The sequence below is a fragment of the Phaseolus vulgaris genome, chromosome 4 (assembly GCF_051622355.1).
Source record: "Phaseolus vulgaris cultivar YP4 chromosome 4, ASM5162235v1, whole genome shotgun sequence".
NCBI classification, from domain to species: domain Eukaryota; kingdom Viridiplantae; phylum Streptophyta; class Magnoliopsida; order Fabales; family Fabaceae; genus Phaseolus; species Phaseolus vulgaris.
This window is the reverse complement of record NC_143501.1, coordinates 42,865,302-42,886,082: the sequence shown is the minus strand read 5'-3', so window position 1 is coordinate 42,886,082 and position 20,781 is coordinate 42,865,302. Positions and strand designations below refer to the sequence as shown.

The following is a 20,781-nucleotide window of genomic DNA, read 5'->3' as shown; positions in this document are numbered from 1 at the left end:
TACTTATTTATATAATAATAATAATATTATTATTAATTATAAAAAATAAATAAATAAATTATTTTATTAACAAACTTCAATAAATTTTATTCACAAATTTAATCTATCATACCTAAAACCAACTATCTCACTTTCTTCTTAAATTATTCTAAATCGAAATCTTCAAATTTTCTCCTCAATCCAAATCAATAAAAAAAAAAACATTTTATTATTCTAAATCGAGTAGTTCAAATCACCTCTCGATCAAAACCCATAAAAGAAAAAGAACAAAAATTATGTCTAAAAAATATGTACATGGAACACGCGCACCCTCGCTAGAAGATATTTTGCCTAATAAAGAACAACGTTCTTCTACCGATTAAAAGCCCATAGAAAAGCGCTTATAGGATTTAAGGCGAAACTTGAAGCTCTAAAGGGAAAGTGGTGGAGTTTGAATGATCCAATCCCCAATCGCCGCACAAGGTATTTCTACTCCCTGCTTCCTCAATGATTTTGGATACTATTTATTCAATCATTCTAAAAGGGACAAACCCGAAATTTTATATCTTAATGGAAATGAAAAGTGGAAAAAAAATTGTACTTGACTTCTAAAAGGGTTTTCTTTCATTAGATCCAATCCTAGTATTGGTATTTGGCAGTTGTTATCTATTTTTGTTGACAATTTTTTGGTGTAATTGTGAGAAGTAAATTTATGATATGTTTGAATTTCTTAGATCAGGTGTGGTTGAAGGAAAAGGGTCATAGAGAAATTGAGGTTGAAGAGGGAAAAATGCAGAGTGACGGGGATGGAAAAGAGGACTTGGACAGGCTCAGTGACATGCCTAACTTTGTCTTACTTCATATAATGAAATTTATGAGCATGAAACAGGCTGTTCAGACTTGTGTCTTGTCTTCAAGATGGAAGGAACTATGGAAACACCTAACTGATTTAGCTTTGAATTCCTCAGATTTTACCAATCTTACACATTTCAGCAAATTTGTATCTTGGGTTATGTCGAATCGAGACAGCTCCATTTCACTACATAGTCTGGATTTGAGGCGTAAAGGCTGCATTGATCATGAACTTCTGGATAGGATCATGGAGTATGCTGTGTCACATGATGTCCAGCAGTTGACAATTGAAGTTAATTTAAGTGTTATAGTTGGTTTTAGGTTGCACCATAGTGTCTTTTCTTGTAAATCTTTGACATATCTCAAGCTTTCCATTTGGGCTGTTCCTTGGATGACCCAACTTCCAAGTTCCTTGCAGTTGCCAGCACTGAAAAGCTTGCATCTTGAGCATGTAACTTTTACTGCAAGTGAAAGTGACTGTGCTGAACCCTTTTCAAATTGTCACATGTTAGATACTTTGGTCCTTGACCGTTTTAACTTGCATCAAGGTGTGAAATTCCTCTGTATATGTAATTCCAACCTTTCTAGTTTGAGCATTGGTAGTACCATTCAAGAAGCACCGTACAAATTTGTGCTTTCTACTCCAAACCTTAGATATCTTTCTGTGATGCGTGATCCTCTTCACCAACTCTCTGCGTGCAAACTTTGTTTTCTCGAACAAGTAAGCATTGACTGTGAAGCCTATTTTCATACTCATTTTGAACGGACGTATTCAGCCCTTATAAGTTTGCTGCAAGTGCTTGCTGATCATGTAAAGATAATGATACTCTCTTCCAGTACCCTTAAGATTCTACATGTAAGTTACTTTATTATGTTTTTCCATTATATTTTACTTTTCACATTGCCCATAAAATGTCCCATGTGCCAAATTTCTATCCATTAGTCAATCTTGCTTTTCAAATTATATTTCAAAATGTGTCTCCAATAAACTCTCTTTGTGCAGGGTCTCTCAACTTTTGGTTCAATGATAACTCAAATTCCTTGTTTTGTTCAATTGAAGTCATTGAAATTGAAACTGAAATCCCCGACAAACATATATGATGAGGGAGTTAGCACGATAGTAGAATACTTACTTCAGAAATCCCCATTTGCCAAAGTGGATGTTATAAATTGCTGAGTGATATCCATGCACACTTAAATCTTCAGGTAGCGTGTTTTACATATTATTAAGTTTATGCTTCGTTAATGTTTTCTTCTCTTCCTGATCCTCGCGTAGTCTCTTCTCAATTCTTAGAGCCACAGCAAATAAAAAAGTTTCTATATTATGAGGTCCTTTTTACCCCCTTGTAGCCTTTTTTCTTTTCTATATTTGGCTTCGGCAGATGAGAATTTTTAAGTATTACTGGGGAGCTATCTGTATGATACATACTATTTCTCATTCTTATCTCAAATATATTCCCAGTTTGCCTTATGCAGGCTAGGGAAAAATAATTCCGTATGTTGTTTTATTCATTAAGAATTTATGGGTGGATAATGAATTGAGAATGCACAAGGAAAAAAGGTTTTTGTTTTGATGCATCTTAAATTACAGCTAATATTATTAAGTGCCGGTTGATTTGAACTGTCTTTGAAATTTTTTTGTTATATTTATTGTAGTTTTAATCATCTTTGGAGAAAAGAACGGTTGAAGGGGGGAAAAACCAAAGGGACCGCTCAATAGGATGATGAATATGAAGTTTCTTTGTTTGCTGGTGTTATAGGCTGCATCATTGTCAAGTTTTATTTAATGAAAATGGATTAAATAGTGTTTTTCTGTCATTCGGGCTAGAATATTTCTGGGCATAATTATGTTCAATTTCATATTTTGGGTTTAGTTTCAAGGAAGATCTAGATACAATTATTTGGAAAGCATTTCAGTAAGATCTAGAGGGAGTTCTTCAATATAGAAAAGAAATCAAGGAAACATCTGTAATCTAGATTTAATCTGACATAATAAAACCCCTACAGTTTCATGTACTATTTTTTCATTAGACAGTTGGTAAAAAGTAGAATAACATGCAGTTGGATATGCAAGGTTGTTTCCTTTTTTTTTTTTTTTTGCTTTTTGGTTATACAGTAAGATTCACCAATGCCCAGTAGGAAGTGGGTGAATTTGGATTTCAGCTTTTAGGTGGTGCTTTGTCATCTAATGTGATTTTTAGCTGAATATGTTTTCACTGATAGTTTCAAAAGTACCTCCATCCATATTTCTTGGTCAGATTTCAGGATTTTGAAAAGGGAATGACGTTAATGACAAAAAATTTGTTTTCACCATTTCCTTTACAAGGTTTACTGAGAACTTTTGCTCGAAATAGTTTTATTTGAGGATGTTGAATATATCCCCCTTTGAACGGAGGATAAAGTTGCTAAAAAGCTGAAGTTTGATGTTTCAAACGTGAAAGGGAATTAGATAGTTCCCCGTGCTTAGTTTATTTTAAATTCCAAACTTGATTTTATTGCTCTGTGCATTTAGTCTGTAAATATGACATGATACTATTTTCTGGTACATAATGAATTTAGAGTCCAAATGGTGGATGATATTAAACTGATAATCTAAGCAGAAAATCTCACACAATGATTTCTTTGAAAAGAACCATCTGCTGCTGCTATTGTTTCTAGCCGTCTAGGTTGCTATTATGTACAGACATTTGCTATCTGTTGGTGCCTGGTCAGAATGTTTTGCCAAAAGAACATGCTAAATTTGAGCAACAAACTACGTAAATCTTGGAAGAGACATGGAACTGTGATTCATGCCATGACTAAAATGCTTGAGCAACAATTATGGTTTAATTTTCACTACTTTTTACTGAAAAATCTTTCATAAACTATACATTTTATATTTATTTTTACTTACATGGTTGAAATAATTTTTTTTCGATTCAAAACACTGACAGAATGTCCTCTTGTTGAGGACTTAGACTCATTTTTTTGTTCTTTTGTTTTCCAGTGATATCAAAATATCTTAGTGACGATAACTCATACTGTGACCATCATAATTGAAGTGGCTGTATCCAGGCAATCTATGATGTCTTCTATAGTTCAAGCTATTAGAGTGCTATTCTTAAGGTTTATTAGCTTTTGGATCTTTGGATGAAAGGATATGTTAATGATAATATTAATACACATTAATAGTCCAATTGTAATTTCTGCCCCTCTTTTTTCCTTTTGAATGTTAATAGATGAGCCAAAATTCTTCATAATTTGCATTTGTCTTACGGATGGTCTGTGTTGTAGTGGTACTAGTGTTATGGAATGGAAATTCTGTGTATCACGCCTCTACCAATGTTTGGATGTAATGTAATTGAATTACTGGACTTTGGGGTTGTTGTATTGTATGAACTCATGTCAATTTTATAATGATGAGTATGTTTATCATGTCTTATCAATTCCTCAGGAACTTACTAAATGCAAGTGATGAGATGAGTTTGTTTACTTACTCAGAGTACCTAGTACCGTTGAGAAATATTTTCCTAACATGAACATGTGAAGTGAGCATCTCTGATTACCTCTGTCGGATTCAGATGCATCAATCCAGCGATATCATGGACTTGGACTCACTTAGCCACACTTTTCATGTTAACATTCACTTCATGACACATTTATGTCACTAATGTATCCCAAAAGTGTCAAAGTGCATCACTTGGAACAATATTCTCTATCACAACATGCAGTTTTGGAAAGTAACAAGAACAACTTTCACTGTCCATCTAAAGCTAGACTTGCAATCATCCAAGGATTCTTCCTCCACCTTTCACTCCAAAAAGAGGAAGCTGGTTTGTAACCTCCCACAGACATAACAGATTTTCTTTTTCTCAGAAAAGTTTTTACAGGAAAGGAAATACATCAATTTTTTTACAAGACCTATTAGGAAGCAAAATATTTAATTGTAACTATTGATAAATTCTTAGGCAGTCTAAACCAAAAGAAATATTAAAAAGAAAATGAAAAAAAAAAGTTATTGTTCCAAATTCATTTCCTTCCTCAAATTGAGAAAAACACTTTTTTAATTTCTGGAATCAGATAACATCTTTAAAGTTCACCACCATTCAAATATGTCAAATGTCAATACAAACATATATTTCAAATTGGAGAGCCCGAACCAATTTTAAAAAAAATTGAAGGACAAAAACGGATTTATGTAAAATTCAATTAAACATAAGTAATTATACTTTTATTGTAATTAGGAAATTGTACTCCAAGTTAATTAAAATATTGCTACACAATAATCTATTTAATTAGTTTTTATTTTCTCAAGCATCGTAATTTAGACAAATATTAGTTCACCATATATAAAATAAGCTTATATAGCTAAAATACACACAATAATCGATACTTTAAAATTTATAGTTATAAAAAAATTAATTGCAAATAATTCTTCAACAAAAAAATCCAGAAACAACATTTATACAAAAGTTAGACACTATTAACTATTGTTCTCGCCGACTGACCTGGTTTCGGTCTGGTAGGTGAATATCTGACCTTCTTTCTGATGCTGTCTTTTGATGCTTTAAATTCTCAATGAGGAGAGTTCCACCTGTAGATAAGATTTTGATGATCAAGTCAGTAAGAACATATATTATGAGTTATGGGTATAGTAAATAGATTTACACTTACCTTTATCAGGGTCTTGGGGCCCTTTTATAGCACTTGTAGATCCTTCATTTAGGAGTTAACAACCATAAAGACATTTTGTTAATATTTATCCTTTAATTTGGAGATGTTCGCAGAGCTTTATCTCTAACTATTTTTATCTTTATATGCCTAACGAATTTTGTTACATATTTATTTAATATATTCTGCCAATTAGTTTTGGACTAACTTCTTCATATGTTACCGAGTCGACCTTTTCTCTACGTTTATTGGGCTTGTTATCGTTATAGGCCAACCAAATACCTTACCCCTTTGATCAACTGAGCCTGAGGAGCGTGCTTACGTGCTTGGTCGGGTCTCGAGCACGTCCGACCAATACACAACCCCCAACCTCGAGTTGAGCAGGACGAGGCAAATAGGTTTTAAATGTCTGAAAAGACGTTAAGTCAGAGAGTAGGTGGCTCACAACTTTCGAAGCGTCACTTGATGGGATAGCTTTTTGATAGCCGTTAACGATATTGACACGTGGCTTATGATCAATGGTCACAAACATATGTCGTTTCGTTAACCCCCATTTAACTTAAAGAAAGTCGCAAGCCCATTCTTTTCTCCATTGTTCTTCTTCCACTAAGACTCAGACAAGAAAGAAAACTTTTCCCTATGCCACCGTGCGTCTCCGCAAACCACCGTGAACCAGGTGCATTTTCTATTTCATGTTTAATCAATAAAACTTTATATCTTGCTTCTTAATGTGTTTTCTTGATTTACACAATTTCCATGTTGAAACATTTATCGTACTTGTATGTTTGCTTATGCTCTAGTTATTTTTAAGATGGATTATGCCTTCGTTTATCCTTGGGCGAATAAAGAATTTTTTAGAGAAACCTTTGTTTATACTAGTTGTTTGAGAATTAGGGAGTTGAGGGAATCAGGGTCCTTAAGCAAAAAAGATGAAAACTTGGTAAAAGTTGTAGCGTGTAGAGAGGGTGAGCCATAATGTTGCGATGAATCCTCAGACCTTGATGAACCCTTTTGTTTTTTCTATGCCACATTTTTTACTAAAGTTCTGTTGTGTCTTCCCCTTTCTATTTTTGAAAAAGAACTCACAACCGAGCTAAACGTAGCTCCTGCTCAGTTGCATCCGAACAACTGGGCATTTATTCGAGCTTTCATCATTTTGTGCCTTCAGCTCGGTATTTCACTGACTGTGGAGGTGTTATTTTATTTTATTTAATTAAAACAATCTAGTCGGTAGTTGTGGTCTTCCTTAAATGGTGATCCTAGAAGAGGTTTGTTTACCCTCTTCCAATCTTCTTATAAAAATTTCAAAGGCTGATTCATTAAAGTTCGTGCCTCTGTTGGAGACCCATCTTTACTTGATGGCTTCCCCCTATACTGCTCGCCCAATCCTCGTTACCAAAGTGCATGACGCCTTGAAGATTTGTCCCCAAGGGTGTATTTGTGAGTTCTTGGAAAACCCTAAGGTCGTCTTTGACACAACAACACTTTTGACAAAAGAGTACCTCCCGGGTTCTCTCAAGCCTATATTGGTATATACTCTTTTTAGTCTTATTTTTTTTAGAAATGATGGGAATTTGTAAATTCTAAAAATAGTTTTCTTTATTTTGTAGCTTTCTTCAATAAGAAAAACCGAGTTGGCCGAACGTGCCAGGCGAATGAAGGCAACGTCCAAAGATACCTTGACGCTGAAAGAGACTACTCCTACTAGTGCCATCTTAGTACAATATGAGCAAGATGAACGTACAACCTCTGGTCCCGTTTTTAAAAGAAAAATATTAGAGACTAACCCTCCCTTCGAGCACTCTCACTTAGATGGTCGGGCTCCAAACCAGGATGATGTGACTTGATTTTAGATTTGTCCATTTTAAGGGTGACACTTTGTTTATGATTTGGATTTTAGAAATTGTGAGGTGAGACTTAGGGAAGATCCCCACTGGACACGAACTTAACCAAGTGATTAAGTAAACCCCTATGGCCTGGACTCTACTCCTCGTGATTCTCTGGGGAAGACTAGGTGTTGAAGCATTAGCTAGAAGTGGATCCTGACCTAGCCCTGTATCTTGAGTCATGCTCTAAGTCATCCTCTTGGAAGGCTAAGCTTGGTCAGTGGGTGCGCTCTCTCTCAGGTACTCATCACAGGAGGTGCTAACTGTCCAAGAATGCGAGTAAGTGGAAAGCTCCAAAGGAAAAAGTTTGTGGGACCCGAGCTTTGATATATTGACCCACTTGAACTTGTGCCTCCTACTAGTAGAGGATAGAGCAAGACTGGAAAGCTAGGAGGAACATCGACTCCGTCATGAATCCAAAAGCCTCTTTGGTCAAGCAATTGTCATGGCGTGCTTGGCTGGTAATAAAGTGGAGGATCGAAAAGAGGTCAAGAACAGGAAAGCTCGGCAGATTATCAAGCTCCAACGGGAAACCGAGCGCCTTTGTGCCGAGGTTGACCGCTTACATTCTGAATTAGTTGGCAAGACTCAGGAAGGGCTTATGCTGAGTGTAGAAAAAACCAACTTGATTGAAAAGCTTAACACTTTAGAGAAAAAGATGGGAGGCTAGGAAGAAGAGATGGCTCGCAAAGAGACCGAGCTCGCCGAGCTTTCGAAGACTATCAACACGATGAAAGATGATGCAACCCAATCATATATCTTTGGTTTCGAGGCCGCTATGTAACAAGCAACCATCATTCATCCTTCAGTGGAATTCTCCCTACTAAGCCCATGCAAAATGGTGGTCAACGGGAAACTCGTGGGGGAATCTTAATTATGTTTACTCATTTCAATGTTTAACTTTCATGAATCATGTTTAATATTTGTATGTGTGTTTAATTTTCATGAACAATGTTTAATATTTGTATGTGTGTTTAATTTTTAACCTGGACACTACCTTAATGGTCTTAATCCCTTTGGATATTTTTAGTTGATGATTATTCCTAGTTATGCCCCTGATAACTTTGCCTACTACCTCATAAATGCATGCGATAACTCGCAAAGTAGATTTGCCCAAGCATTTAGCATAGTTCGGCTAAGAAAATTATGAGTTCCTGACCTGGATTTGGATGGAGTGCCCAAGATAGTGAGGATGAACCCTGATTAACAAGTTAGGTCGTCATTGAGTGACCCCTCTAGGGCTTGTGAAAGCTTCCTCGCATTCTTTCGTCCAGATGAAACGATTATTCTTTTTGAGACACTGGAAATACAAATAACCTTTATCGCCACTGGCAGATAGGAAACGAGAGAGGGCAGCTATACGCCCTGTCAGCCTCTGCACTTCCTTTACATTGGTCGGGCTTCTCATCTCCATGACGGCTGCACATTTATCAGGGTTTGCTTCAACTCCTCTTTCAGTTAATAGGAAACCGAGGAACTTCCCTGCTTGTACTCCGAAAACACATTTTTCGGGATTAAGCTTTAAATTATGTGCCCCTATAGTGGCAAACAAATGCTCTAAGTCTGACACATGTTCACTTGCCTTCACCAATGTGACCACCATGTCGCCCACATACGCTTGTACATTGGAAATACAGATAACCTTTATCGCCACTGGTAGATAGGAAACGAGAGAGGGCAGCTATCCGCCCTGTCAGCCTCTGCACTTCCTTTACATTGGTCAAGCTTCTCATCTCCATGATGGCTGCACATTTGTCAGGGTTTGCTCCAACTCCTCTTTCAGTTAATAGGAAACCTGTTGAACCAAATGGTGTTCAAGCTTTGAAGAATCCAAACCCTTTTGAAGGATGTTGAAGGCTTGGTTGTGCTTGGTGTTGCTGTGCTGGTTTAGAATAGATCTGGGGTAGTTTGAGTATTGTAATCCACCCCTTGATCGAATCTAAAGCATAAGCATCTCAATCTTTGTGAAAGTAAAATGTTTTCAAACTAAGTTAAAACAACCGATTGTTTTGTCGAAACAACCGATTGTTTATACTTAGATGTTTTGAGAAAAAGATTGAAAACTGTTTTTAAAATGGTTGAACTGTTAAGAACCAAAACAACCGATTGATTCGAAGAAACAACCGATTGTTTGTTTTGGGACCATAATAGAAAAACTGTTTTATCTTTGACTGAGCTTTAAATGATTTAACTGCTTACGCTCCAGTCATTAAATGCTTTGACCAATCTTTTAATGCAATTTAAGAGTTTGTTAAGATTTGATAACAAACTACATCTTTGAATAAATTCAGAAAAACAGATTTGAGAATCAATCTTTGACAAGTTTTTGCTAAGAGTTTTTGAGTTTTTCAAAGAGCTGAGATTGCTGAAAGTTTGTGATTGATCAAAGTTTGTGGAATAGGATTCTGCTTGTATTGATTTCAGATTATCTTCTGTAACAAGTGTAATTCTTGAACTCTGTGAAACAAGTTTCGTTTCTATGTTTGCTGAGATTGGTTGTGTGTTCTTGAGGGGATCAAGATCAACAATCTTGGTGTTGGTGTGTTGGCCAAGAAGAGTGTGTGTCTTGAGGTGTTCAAGGTCATTCTCTTGGTTGTTGTGAAAGTGATCAGGTTGTGATTGCTTAGTGGATTTCCTCAGGGTTTCTGAGAAGACTGGATGTAGCTTTGGATTTGGAGTGAACCAGTATAAAATTTTGTGTGCAATCTCTGTATCCCTATCTCTTTAAATTCAGTTTTGATATTTGTTAACTGGTATAAACAACCGATTGTTTCGTTAAAACAACCGATTGTTTTTACTAGTATAGTGCCTTTTGCTTTATGTTTTGAAAAATTGATTTCTTAATCAAGGTTTTCTTGAAGTATTTTCATTCTAGGCTTAAAAGTTTACGAAAATCCCTCTTAAACAATTCACCCCCCTCTCGTTTAAGACCATATATTCTAACAAAACCGAGGAACTTCCCTGCTTGTACTCCGAAAACACATTTTTCGGGATTAAGCTTTAAATTATGTGCCCCTATAGTGGCAAACAAATCCTCCAAGTCTGACACATGTTCGCTTGCCTTCACCAATGTGACCACCATGTCGTCCACATACGCTTGTACATTCCGTCCAAACATTGGTGATAGGATCCGGTCCATGAGTCTTTGATAGGTCGCCCATGCATTCTTTAACTTGAACGAAATGACATTATAATAGTAACTAGTTGTTTCGGTCATGAAAGTTATTTTACACTTGTCTTTTTGATGCATCCAGATTTGGTTGTATTATGAAAAAAACGTCCAAGAAACTTAGTAGGCCACACCTTGAGGCGTTATCTACCAATGAGTCTATGTTCGACAAAGGGTAAGGGTCATTGGGATAGGCCTTATTGAGGTCAGTGAAATCGACGCACATTCTCCATTTCTCGTTCGCTTTTTTGACCATGACGACATTTGCCAACCACTCAGGGTACTAGATTTCCCTGATGTGACCAACCATGAGAAGCCTTTGAGTCTCTTCTCGGATGGCGAGATACTTTTCTAAACTAAGTTTTCTCCTTCTCTGGATAACAGGCTTGACCTTCTCATCTATGGGGAGATGGTGACATAGAAAATCGGGATTAATTCCGGGCATATCGGCTGACGACCACGTAAAAGCATTCAGGTTTTTGGAAATGACTTTTGCGATTTTTTCCTCTAGCTCTTTATGTAATGAAGCTCCGAGTTTGAACTTCTTTCCATTGATTTCTACCTCCCGAACCTCCCTTGCCGACCCAGGTCTCCTCTCGTCATGAGCGGTGGGGTCTATTTCTATGTCGAGGTCCTCTTGGTGGGTCTATCATATACGTGTCTCTTCTACTTCTCAAATTACTCTCGTAGCACTTGCAGACTACCTTTTGGTCCACCCTTAAGGTGATGACCTTCCTTCTAGCGAAGGCAACTTTACTTTCATATGGTATGATGAGGGTACCGCTCCTAGTCCGTTTAAAAATGGTCGTCCCAAAAGTAAATTGTAAGCAGAGGGTGTATTAACTACTATATATTTTACCGTGATAATTGTGGCCGCATTTTCATCCGAGAAGGTGGTTCGAAGCTCGGCGTACCCCCAAACTTTCACTTAATCTCCCGTGAAACCTACCAAGCAACCATCATAGGGTCTTAGCTGATCTAGGGGTATTTGCAGCCCCAAATACATCTCCCAAAACATGACATCAGTTGAACTACCCTGGTCCACAAGAACTTTGTGCACATATCGACCCATAGTAATAACCGAGATAACTATGGGATCGTCCTCGTGAGGAAAAATGTCCTCACAGTCTGATGTCGTAAAACAGATGTGGGGGATCAAACGTGGATCGGGCTTTACTTTCTCTAGGGTCATTACTGCTCGAGCATAACTTTTTCGGCTAGAAGTCCCTCCCCTGGAGAATCCCCCCGCAATTGTGTTGAAATCGCCCAAGATAGGCGCTTCATGGTTTGTTGTGTCTACAGGGTTTTCTTTCTTTCTTGTCTCTGCCTCGTCGTCAAGATACCTGAACAAAAAGAGGGGTGAGAAAAAGAGGAGGTTCCTCCATGATTTGCCAAGAAAAATACTATAGGTCGTCCCTCGAGGACTTATCCAGGGAGCGGACCCGAACGGTACACTGTTGTTGACTGTGCATGGACCTTCGTAGCTTGTCATTAGTTTTCTATAGTTCTTCATTAATCCGAGCAATCTTCTCCACTATCTTCCGAGAAACCTCTATTTCTCCCATGAGGTGCTCTTGATGAGCTCGAGCTTCCTCCCGTAAGCGCTCTTGTTCAACTCGAGCCTCTTCCCTTAGTTGTGCCTGCTCGACACGTGCCTCTTCTCGAAGACGGTCATGGTCAGTGCGAGCTTCTTCTCGCAGACGCTCTTGCTCGATTTGGGCCTCCTCTCGAAAATGATCTTGTTCTTGTAAGGATTGAGAAAAATAGTCTTAGAGTAGAAGTGGTAAAATTAAAACAAGCATATAAATAGAATTTTTTTTATTCAGGTTTCATTTTAAAAAGAACCACCATCTCTCTAGAAAGTTCTTTTCCTTTCCTCTCCCTTCTCTCTAAGATTCTGACTTCCTCGTTCATCAGTTCGACGATCAGAGTCCTCCATCAGATTCCTGGCAGTGAGTACTACAAGACTGCCCGATCAGAATCTCTGATAGAGTAAGTTCATTTTTGCTCTTCTCTTTGAGTCAAATTTTGAACTTGTTAGGTTGTTTTTGTCTTTGCTTTGCATGTGACCTTTTTAGCTTCAGGGTTAATCTCTGTTAGCTCAGGGTCCTAATGATATAGTTAGATTTTTTATTAGGACTCTGGTGCAGATTATGTTACCTTTAAGTTCTTGGTGGATTTGGAGCTCTTAGCGAATATCTGCTAAATTTTAGGTAAGGGAAGCTAGCCTTAATTTCCAATAGAACATTAGGCTAGAAGATCTGGATGTGAGGGTGACGTGGTCACCAGTCTCAAACTTTCTTCCAGAATTGTTTGTTTTAAGTATATTAGAAATTGATTGATATTTGAATGTGAAATTGATATATGGTTGTTGTTATACAATTATAATGTTGTTAAGTCTGAGTTGTTTGATGTTGATTTAGAGTAATTTCAGCTACAGCAGGGACTTTGTTATTTTGTGTGCTCTCTGGTGTGATTTCGATCAACCTAAAATATTTTTGTTCAATCCAAAATTCCTGGGTGCTCTCTGGTGTGATTTCGATCAACCTAAAATATTTTCGTTCAATCCAAAATTCCTGGGTGCTCTCTGGTGTAATTTCGATCAACCTAAAATATTTTCGTTCAATCCAAAATTCCTAGGTGCTCTCTGGTGTAATTTCGATCAACCTAAAATATTTTCGATCAATCCAAAATTTCTGGTGCTCTCTGGTGTCATTTAGATCAACCTAAAATATTTTCGATCAATCCAAAATTTCTGGTGCTCTCTGGTGTCATTTAGATCAACCTAAAATATTTTCGATCAATCCAAAATTTTGTATACATATATGAATATTACTATTTTATTATTTTAGCATAGTTTATTTTAGATTACTATTGTTAAATAACTTTTTGGATATATTTGGATTGTTAGAAAGTTTAAATTATATATTATGATTGAATGGTGTATTGATGTGTTAAATGAAGTGTGCAATGATTTGAAAGTGTGATCAAGACATAGTATTTTCAGGAAAGGAAATACCGTGTTGAGATTGTTGTTAGGGTGTATTGATCTGTCAGGCCCGTAATGAGACATCCTGACTCTACTAATATAATGGAATCACATAGATGAAGTTATTCAGTTGGTGAGAGCCGATGGAGGTTCATATGACTTTGTCTGGGGTTTGAAATATAATCTGGTCTTTTAGGTCATATGAATTTACCCTGTCATACAAGATGATGAGATATTGAGATGTTTATGCACATGGTTGTGTGGATTCACAACGAGTAGTATGACAGGTGCAGGTCTCAGGATTCTAATTTCAATACACGAGTCTTCCAGAAGTAGAGTCAAGTGTCTATGTTATATGAGTCAGTGGAAGTCTGACATGTGAAAGATGAATATAGAATTTGAATGACACTTGATGATTTGAGAATTTGTATGACACTTGATGATTTGGAGAAATTGCATGAAACTCAATGATTTATGTTTATTAATTTCAAATTGAAATTTTGTAGAATTTTGGTTTATATAGCTAGCTTACCCTGTTATTTGTTTGTGTTGTTTCTTTATCTGTGATGATCGTGTATTTACACGGGAGCAGATGATGTTACAGGTGATTGAGCTCCTCCTCAGTGAGAAGCTGGATGATGAAATTATTTTAGTTGAAATTTGAATATTTGTTTTAAATTTTATGTAGATATTAAAGTTTTATGAAGAGAGATATGTTTTGTAATATTTTTAAGAAAGAGTGGTGGACATATTTGTATTATGTTTATATTTTCTTTTTAATATTTTATACAAATTTTTAGTTTTCAGATGTGGGAAATTATAGGGATGTTACAGTTCTTGACAGTAATCCTCGTTAGCTTGCTGGAAAGCCCTCATCGTCTCCATGATCTGCTGCAACATGGGGGCTTCATCTCTGTCGGGCACCTGAACTCCTTGCATTGTGTTTCTCATGACGTGTAGTTGCATTGAGAATTTTGTATGTGATGGGATCAGTTTTACTTGCCCAGTAGGCGCCAAATGTTCTCGTCGGCTGACCTGATTCTGGTCTGGTAAGTGAATATCGGACCTTCTTTCTGATGCTACCTTTGGATGCTTTGAATTCTTAATTAAGGGAGCCCCACCGATAGATAAGACTCTGACGATCAAGTCAGGGAGAGCATATATTATGAGCTATGGGTGTAGTGAATAGATTTGCACTTACCTTTGATCAGGGTCTTGAGACCCTTTTATAACACTTGTAGATCATCCCTTTCGGAGTTAACAACCATAAAGACATTCTGTTAATATTTACCCTTTAATTTGGGGATGTTCGTAGAGCTTTATCTCTAACTATTTTTTATCTTTATACGCCTAACGGATTCTGTTACATATTTATTTAATATATTATGCCAATTAGTTTTGGACTAACTTCTTCATACGTTACCGAATTGACCTTTTTTCTACGTTTATTGGGCCTGTTATCGTTATGGACCAACCAAACATCTTATCCCCTTTGATCAACTGAGTCCGAGGAGTGTGCTTAAATGTTTGGTCGGATCCCGAGCATGTCCAACCGATACAACTTGCTGATTAAAAAAGGTTTAAATGCTACGAAATTAACAAAAGGTTTAGACACCATTAAGAAAAAGTGAGGAGGTTATAAGATTTTTATTTTCAAATTCAAATTTCTTGCAAATGTAGACCAAAAAATAATAATTAATTATTAATAATAAATAAATAAAATAAATAAGAAGAAAATAAAAAAATAATAATAAATCATAAATAATAAAAATTAATTATAAAAAATTATTAAAAATATATATTGAATTATAAAAAAAATTATTTAAAAAAACATTATAATAAATAATGAAGACTAAAAAAAATAAGATAAATTTACATTTAATACATGTAACATTGACTTTAAGAAAAAGTAAATAAATTAAGATTTAGCTTATAAACAAGTGAGAAAGATAGAGAGGGAGAATGAGGAAGAGAGAGGAAATATGAAGCAAGAGAATGTAAGAAATTTTAAATTTTCTAAAAAAAACTTGTATTCTAATAGGTCACTCCGATTAAGGGTAAGAGACCGTAATGTGAAATTCTTTTTATAATAATCTTAATAAACTTAGAGGGAGGTAAAGAGAGAGGAAGGAATATGGGTAAGAGAATGTAAATAAATTTAAACCTTCTAAAAGCACTTCTAGTTTTAATTTTAGTTTGTCACTCCAATCAACATAGGAAAGTGACATATCTTAATATAACTTATTATATATATATATATATAATTTAATTTATCTTTTGTATGGTGTTGTTTATTTATTTATTTATATTTATGTAATTTAATTTATTTTCATCTTATTTATTTATATTATATAATTTAATTTATCTTATTCATTTTATTTATTTATATTTATGTCATTTAATTTATATTCAGTTACACACTTATTTATAATTATATCAATTAATTTCTAGTATTGATGTTGTTTATTTATTTATAATTATGTCATTTAATCTCTATTTAAGTGTTATTTCTATTTATTTATTGATATTTATGTAGTTTAATTTATCTTTACTTATAGTTTATTTACTTATATTCAGTCATTTAATTTATCATTATTCAATTGTTCTATTTGTTAGTTTATATTTTTAATGCAAAGAAATATATAAACTGATAATAAAAAAATAAAAGTAATTATTATTTTTATTTATTGAGTTATATTATGTGATTCTTAAAACTGTCGTTGAAACTATGTTAATTCATTGCATTGAATTAAAACCATATTAATGTGTGAGTATTTGTGTTTTTGAAGTCTTAATTTTTTGCACTCTCTAATAAAGGCACATGTACCAAATATTTAGCAATTAGGTGAATATATAGATAGTTCAAGATAATATTCTTGATTAAGATATTCATAGGTCGAATTTGGAACTATTAGATATTTATTCAGTATCACCTAAATAGTGAGTATACATATATGTAAACTGATAAACTCTCAATATTCTCAAGAAAAATAATTATAATTATATCAATTTTTAATGATAACACATAAATGACTCAATTATATTTTTTACATTTAAAAATACTTTCTATAATAATTTATATTAAATATTTAAAATTAATAAATATATTTTTTATTTTTAAAAACTTAAATTAAATTTTAAAACTTAAAAGAAAAAAAAAATATTTTAAAACAATTGTTTCAAACCGTTCACTACACCGGTTTCTTACCAATTTTCATAGGCTCTTTAACTGGTTGGACTAGTTTCTCCGTTTCCACATAAAAAATTAAACAGTTTTGCAGAAAACATTCACATCACAAACTAATAAAATAATATTTTAATTGTATTTCATTTATCTTTCAATTTTAAATATTATTATGTTATTATAACGTGGTGTCAAAGTATATTTTTTATGGTGTGAAAAAAATATTTTCCAAAAATTAATCCGGTTTTGTAAGTGAGATTCTAAACAGAAAAAACGTCTTTCATGTTACCTTAGTATTCTCAGTTAACTCTTATCTTTTTTTTTATTATTAAAAAAGTGAAAATATAAACTGAAAAAACCACTTTCAGTTTCCTCAAATCTTGGAGAATAGACCGAGTCTACAAATAACCTCGCATACGTTAATTAGGTATTTCCTTTCATCCATGGAAGAAGGAAAAGAAACCAAGAAAAGTGGAAGAGAGGGAGAAGATGGGAGAGACAGGCTCAGTGAGTTGCATGACGATGTTCTTCTCCACATTATCCTATTCATAAACACAAATACCGCAGTTCGAATCTCTCTCTTATCCAAACGATGGAACAACCTTTGGAAATGTCTCACCAATCTTTGTTTCAGACGCCGCAGCTTCAAAAACATCACCAACTACAACAAATTTGTCTCACACGTTTTCTCCCACAGAGACACTTCCATTCCTTTGCATTGTCTTGATTTCGAAGCATGCGGCATCATAGCACACCAGCTTCTCGACACTGTCACTCCTTATCTGCAATGCGTGACACAGTTGAGAATCTATCTCGATCAAGAATCCAGAGACATGTTCTATTACTCCATACCTTTCATCTTTTCTTCTCCCTCTCTCACATCTCTCACTCTTTCAATTCTTTGTCCTCGTAATATCTTGAATCTTCCACAATCTCTACATCTACCAGCGCTCAAAACCTTGAATCTCACCAATGTCTCTTTCTCCGCAAGGCCCAATGATGTGTGCGCGGAACCCTTTTCAAACTGTTTCTCCTTGAACAGTTTGGTCCTTGTGGGGTGTTCTTTGAGCGACCATACCAAAGTCCTCAGCATATCAAACTCCAACCTTTCTCGTTTCACCATGAAAAGATACGATGAACAGCAGTACAAGATTGTGCTTTCTACTCCCAATCTCACCCATTTCGCTATCAGAAGTTACATAGGCTGTCATGACCTCTCCTCCCTGAGTGATCTTACACTTCTTGAAGATGTCAACATTGAGATCAGTACTATTTTTCACGCAACCGTTCTAAGGTTGCTGAGAATGTTATCTTATGTAAAGATATTGACACTCTCTAAGGCTGTCATTGAAGCAATACTGCGTGTGAGTTACTCTTCTGTGTTTTCTTCATAATCATTTTAATTACATTGCATGGTATGGTATCCATTCAAATATGTGCTGAGTTTAGTTTGATTGTGTAGGGTGTGCAACAACACTCTAGGTTTCAGCATCCAAGAATTCTACCTCCTCGCTTTGTTAGATTGAAGAAATTGAAGGGGGAAAACATTCAGCAAAATGAAGTGTTGATGAAGTACTTACTTCAGAACTCTCAACTCACCAAAGTTGAGGTCATCAATTTTTGAAAGTTATACGTGATTATATCCTCTATTCCATGCTTAACTATCAGGTGACTAAATACTCTTCTACAAATTTTAATTATAATTCATTTTATATTTCCCTTCTTCCTTGAACAAATTATTGGGTGTGTTATAATGTTTTTGTTTGTCTTGTTGACATGGTTTTATAGTCAGCTTGAATAAATTATCTTTATTTTGAAGAGACAGTGGTCTATATTCTTCTGAAGTGAGTGGTTGGTAAATCCACGCTTAAACTATACTCTTCAAGAGGAGATGATTTACATATATATTGATAATTTTTCCACTAACATTTCTCTGTTCTTTTGTTTGATTACAGTCAATGCCTGACATCATTTTATGCATTAAGAAACAAATTTATGAAATAGTTGCCTAACTTTTTTCTTTTGTTAGGCATGTTTGAAAGAAAAGGAACATTGAGGAAGTGAAGATAAGAACTGGATCAGTGACAACTGACTTCATTTTTCTGCAAATTTTGTTAGAGTTCAAGCTACTTGTTGTTCACACATTGTCTAAATAGATAAGCAAGATATAAATGAACATTGTCTAGCTTGTCAGATTTTACTGTTTCATGTATTGAGCCCTTTTCAGCAGGCATGTTGAATACATTGGTTACTGGCTGCTGAGAAATACTTAATTGAGGTTGTATCAAGAATTTTTTTTATTTGAGTACTTTGAGAATTACCACAAAATGTTAATGTTCTGTGGAAGTTCTTGTTCTGTTAATGTAATTTTGCTAACCCTTGAACAGTATCACAGAATATGAGAATGCCACTTAAAATGCACTGAAGAATCTGAAGTGTTTATTTTGTTGTTGCTAATTCTATATGCTGCATCAACATTTTCTAAATCTTAAGTCTGATATCTGTGAGCTGAGAAAAAAAGAAAGAGAAAGGGGATCTCCCTCTCATTGTTCAACTCTTCAACTATTTTTATAGAGAATATTTGCTAGTCAGAATGTATAGCCACAAAAACTTGGCAGATTCGAGAAAATTATATACAAGTCTTAGCAGATACACTGCAATTTCTCAAGAGTACTTGAGCCATTGAAAACCTTCTCACAAATTAAACTTTCCACATCCCTTAATTAGGATTAGAAATTCTATTTTTTTATCAACAAATAATAAATAATAAGCTATCACTACTACTAGAAAATCAGAAAAAAAATAATTAGTTGTTATATTCTAAATTTGATAGTAAATTTTTTTTAGCTAATTAGAAACCATTTAACAATAATAGAAACTAATTTTTTTTTTAGTTTCTAAAATATCTCTAATTTAGTCATTGTAGCAACTAATTATTTTTGTCACTAAAATTAATTTGTATTTCATGTAGTGAATTTGATGTGAGCTTAAAATTGGAATGAGCTATGTGGTAATTAATCAATTCTTCATATTCTCTCCCTTGATAAATTAGTTTTGTGGGTTAAATTCTCATCTAGGACTCAAATCTTAACAAGTGATACTTTCATTAACCTTTTATTTGCATAAAATTTCACTATGTAAAACATTATTTAAATATTAACCAATAAATAATAATTTAAAAATATTAATATTGATGATTTTTCAATCATGTTATTTTTTTAATCAAAGTTTACTAAGATGTTAGAATTACTTTTTGCGACGATAAGGATAATGTTGACTTTTCAATTAATATATTTTTAAAAAAAAATTCCTGTCAAAATCAATAAAAAAACCTAATAAATTACATAAATTGATGAATGCTACTTGAAAAAACTCAAAAAATAAAAATAATTCACTTTAGTACGAAAGAAATTATAAAAAAATAATTTTGAGATTATGAAACTCAAACTTCAATAAGTCAACAATAATTCGGACTTTGTAAGTTGATGAAAATCCAATCAAAATCAAGTTAAAGAGATAATAAAAAAGAGAAAAGACATTATTTTAAGAACATAAATAATTTTAAATTCTAATTTAAAAAATTCAATCACTCATAAAATCTCAAAATTTCCACTACAAAAAAAAGAACTTTTATTAGAAAGGGCCAAAGGCGGACACTAATCAGAAAAAGCCCACGAAGTGTCGGTGCGCGGCTTGGGTGGGCTTTGCCTACAAGTTGCCAACACAAAAAATTACAAATGTTAACTTAAGCGGGGCTTAGCCTTGGACAGAAAGTGAGGGTTTAGGCTTAGCTAGGGGGACAATAAAATTAGCGTGGGCTTAACCTTGGATAAGGGGACAATAAAATTAAAAATAAAGCGTGAGCTTAGCCTTGGATAGTGGGACAATAAAATTAGAATAAAGCGAGGGCTTGACCTTGGTAAAGTGACAATGAAATTAGAATGGACTTAACGTTGGATATGTGGACACATAATTTTTTTTTTGTATGCACTATTTTTGACAGCTATTGAACTCCACTTTTAAATAAAAGTTTGGATTTTAAATATTAAATATTAATATTTTTTAATTTGCT

The 20,781-nt window shown here is 34.4% G+C and overlaps 2 protein-coding genes across 6 annotated transcripts; both read left to right on the top strand.

Annotated features, from left to right (window-relative positions):
- The first annotated feature begins 220 nt into the window (after window positions 1-220).
- On the top strand, window positions 221-4,576 carry LOC137837655 (putative FBD-associated F-box protein At5g22720). 5 transcript variants are annotated; one of them, XM_068646740.2, is made up of 4 exons: window positions 221-462; window positions 714-1,687; window positions 1,835-2,037; window positions 3,818-4,245. In XM_068646740.2, the coding sequence occupies exons 1-3, from the start codon at window positions 435-437 to the stop codon at window positions 2,006-2,008; spliced, it is 1,176 nt and encodes a 391-aa protein (XP_068502841.2). In that variant the 5' UTR covers window positions 221-434; the 3' UTR covers window positions 2,009-2,037; window positions 3,818-4,245. The 5 variants fall into 5 exon arrangements, with proteins under 5 accessions (XP_068502841.2, XP_068502844.2, XP_068502842.2 ...); XM_068646743.2 differs by lacking the exon at window positions 3,818-4,245 and adding an exon at window positions 4,265-4,576 and having other exon boundaries at window positions 259-462; XM_068646741.2 differs by lacking the exon at window positions 3,818-4,245 and adding an exon at window positions 2,488-2,847 and having other exon boundaries at window positions 290-462.
- A 12,576-nt stretch (window positions 4,577-17,152) lies between these two features.
- Window positions 17,153-18,103, top strand: LOC137838824 (FBD-associated F-box protein At5g18780). Its single transcript, XM_068648045.1, has one exon. The coding sequence runs from the start codon at window positions 17,153-17,155 to the stop codon at window positions 18,101-18,103; it is 951 nt and encodes a 316-aa protein (XP_068504146.1).
- The last annotated feature ends 2,678 nt before the right edge of the window (window positions 18,104-20,781 follow it).

Coding starts and splice junctions, on each gene's coding strand:
- LOC137837655 (XM_068646743.2), top strand. CDS start 435: ATGATCCAATCCCCAATCGCCGCACAAG. Junction 463..713: donor ATCCCCAATCGCCGCACAAG/GTATTTCTACTC, acceptor TGAATTTCTTAG/ATCAGGTGTGGTTGAAGGAA. Junction 1,688..1,834: donor GTACCCTTAAGATTCTACAT/GTAAGTTACTTT, acceptor CTCTTTGTGCAG/GGTCTCTCAACTTTTGGTTC.
- LOC137838824 (XM_068648045.1), top strand. CDS start 17,153: ATGGAAGAAGGAAAAGAAACCAAGAAAAGTGGAAGAGAGGGAGAAGAT.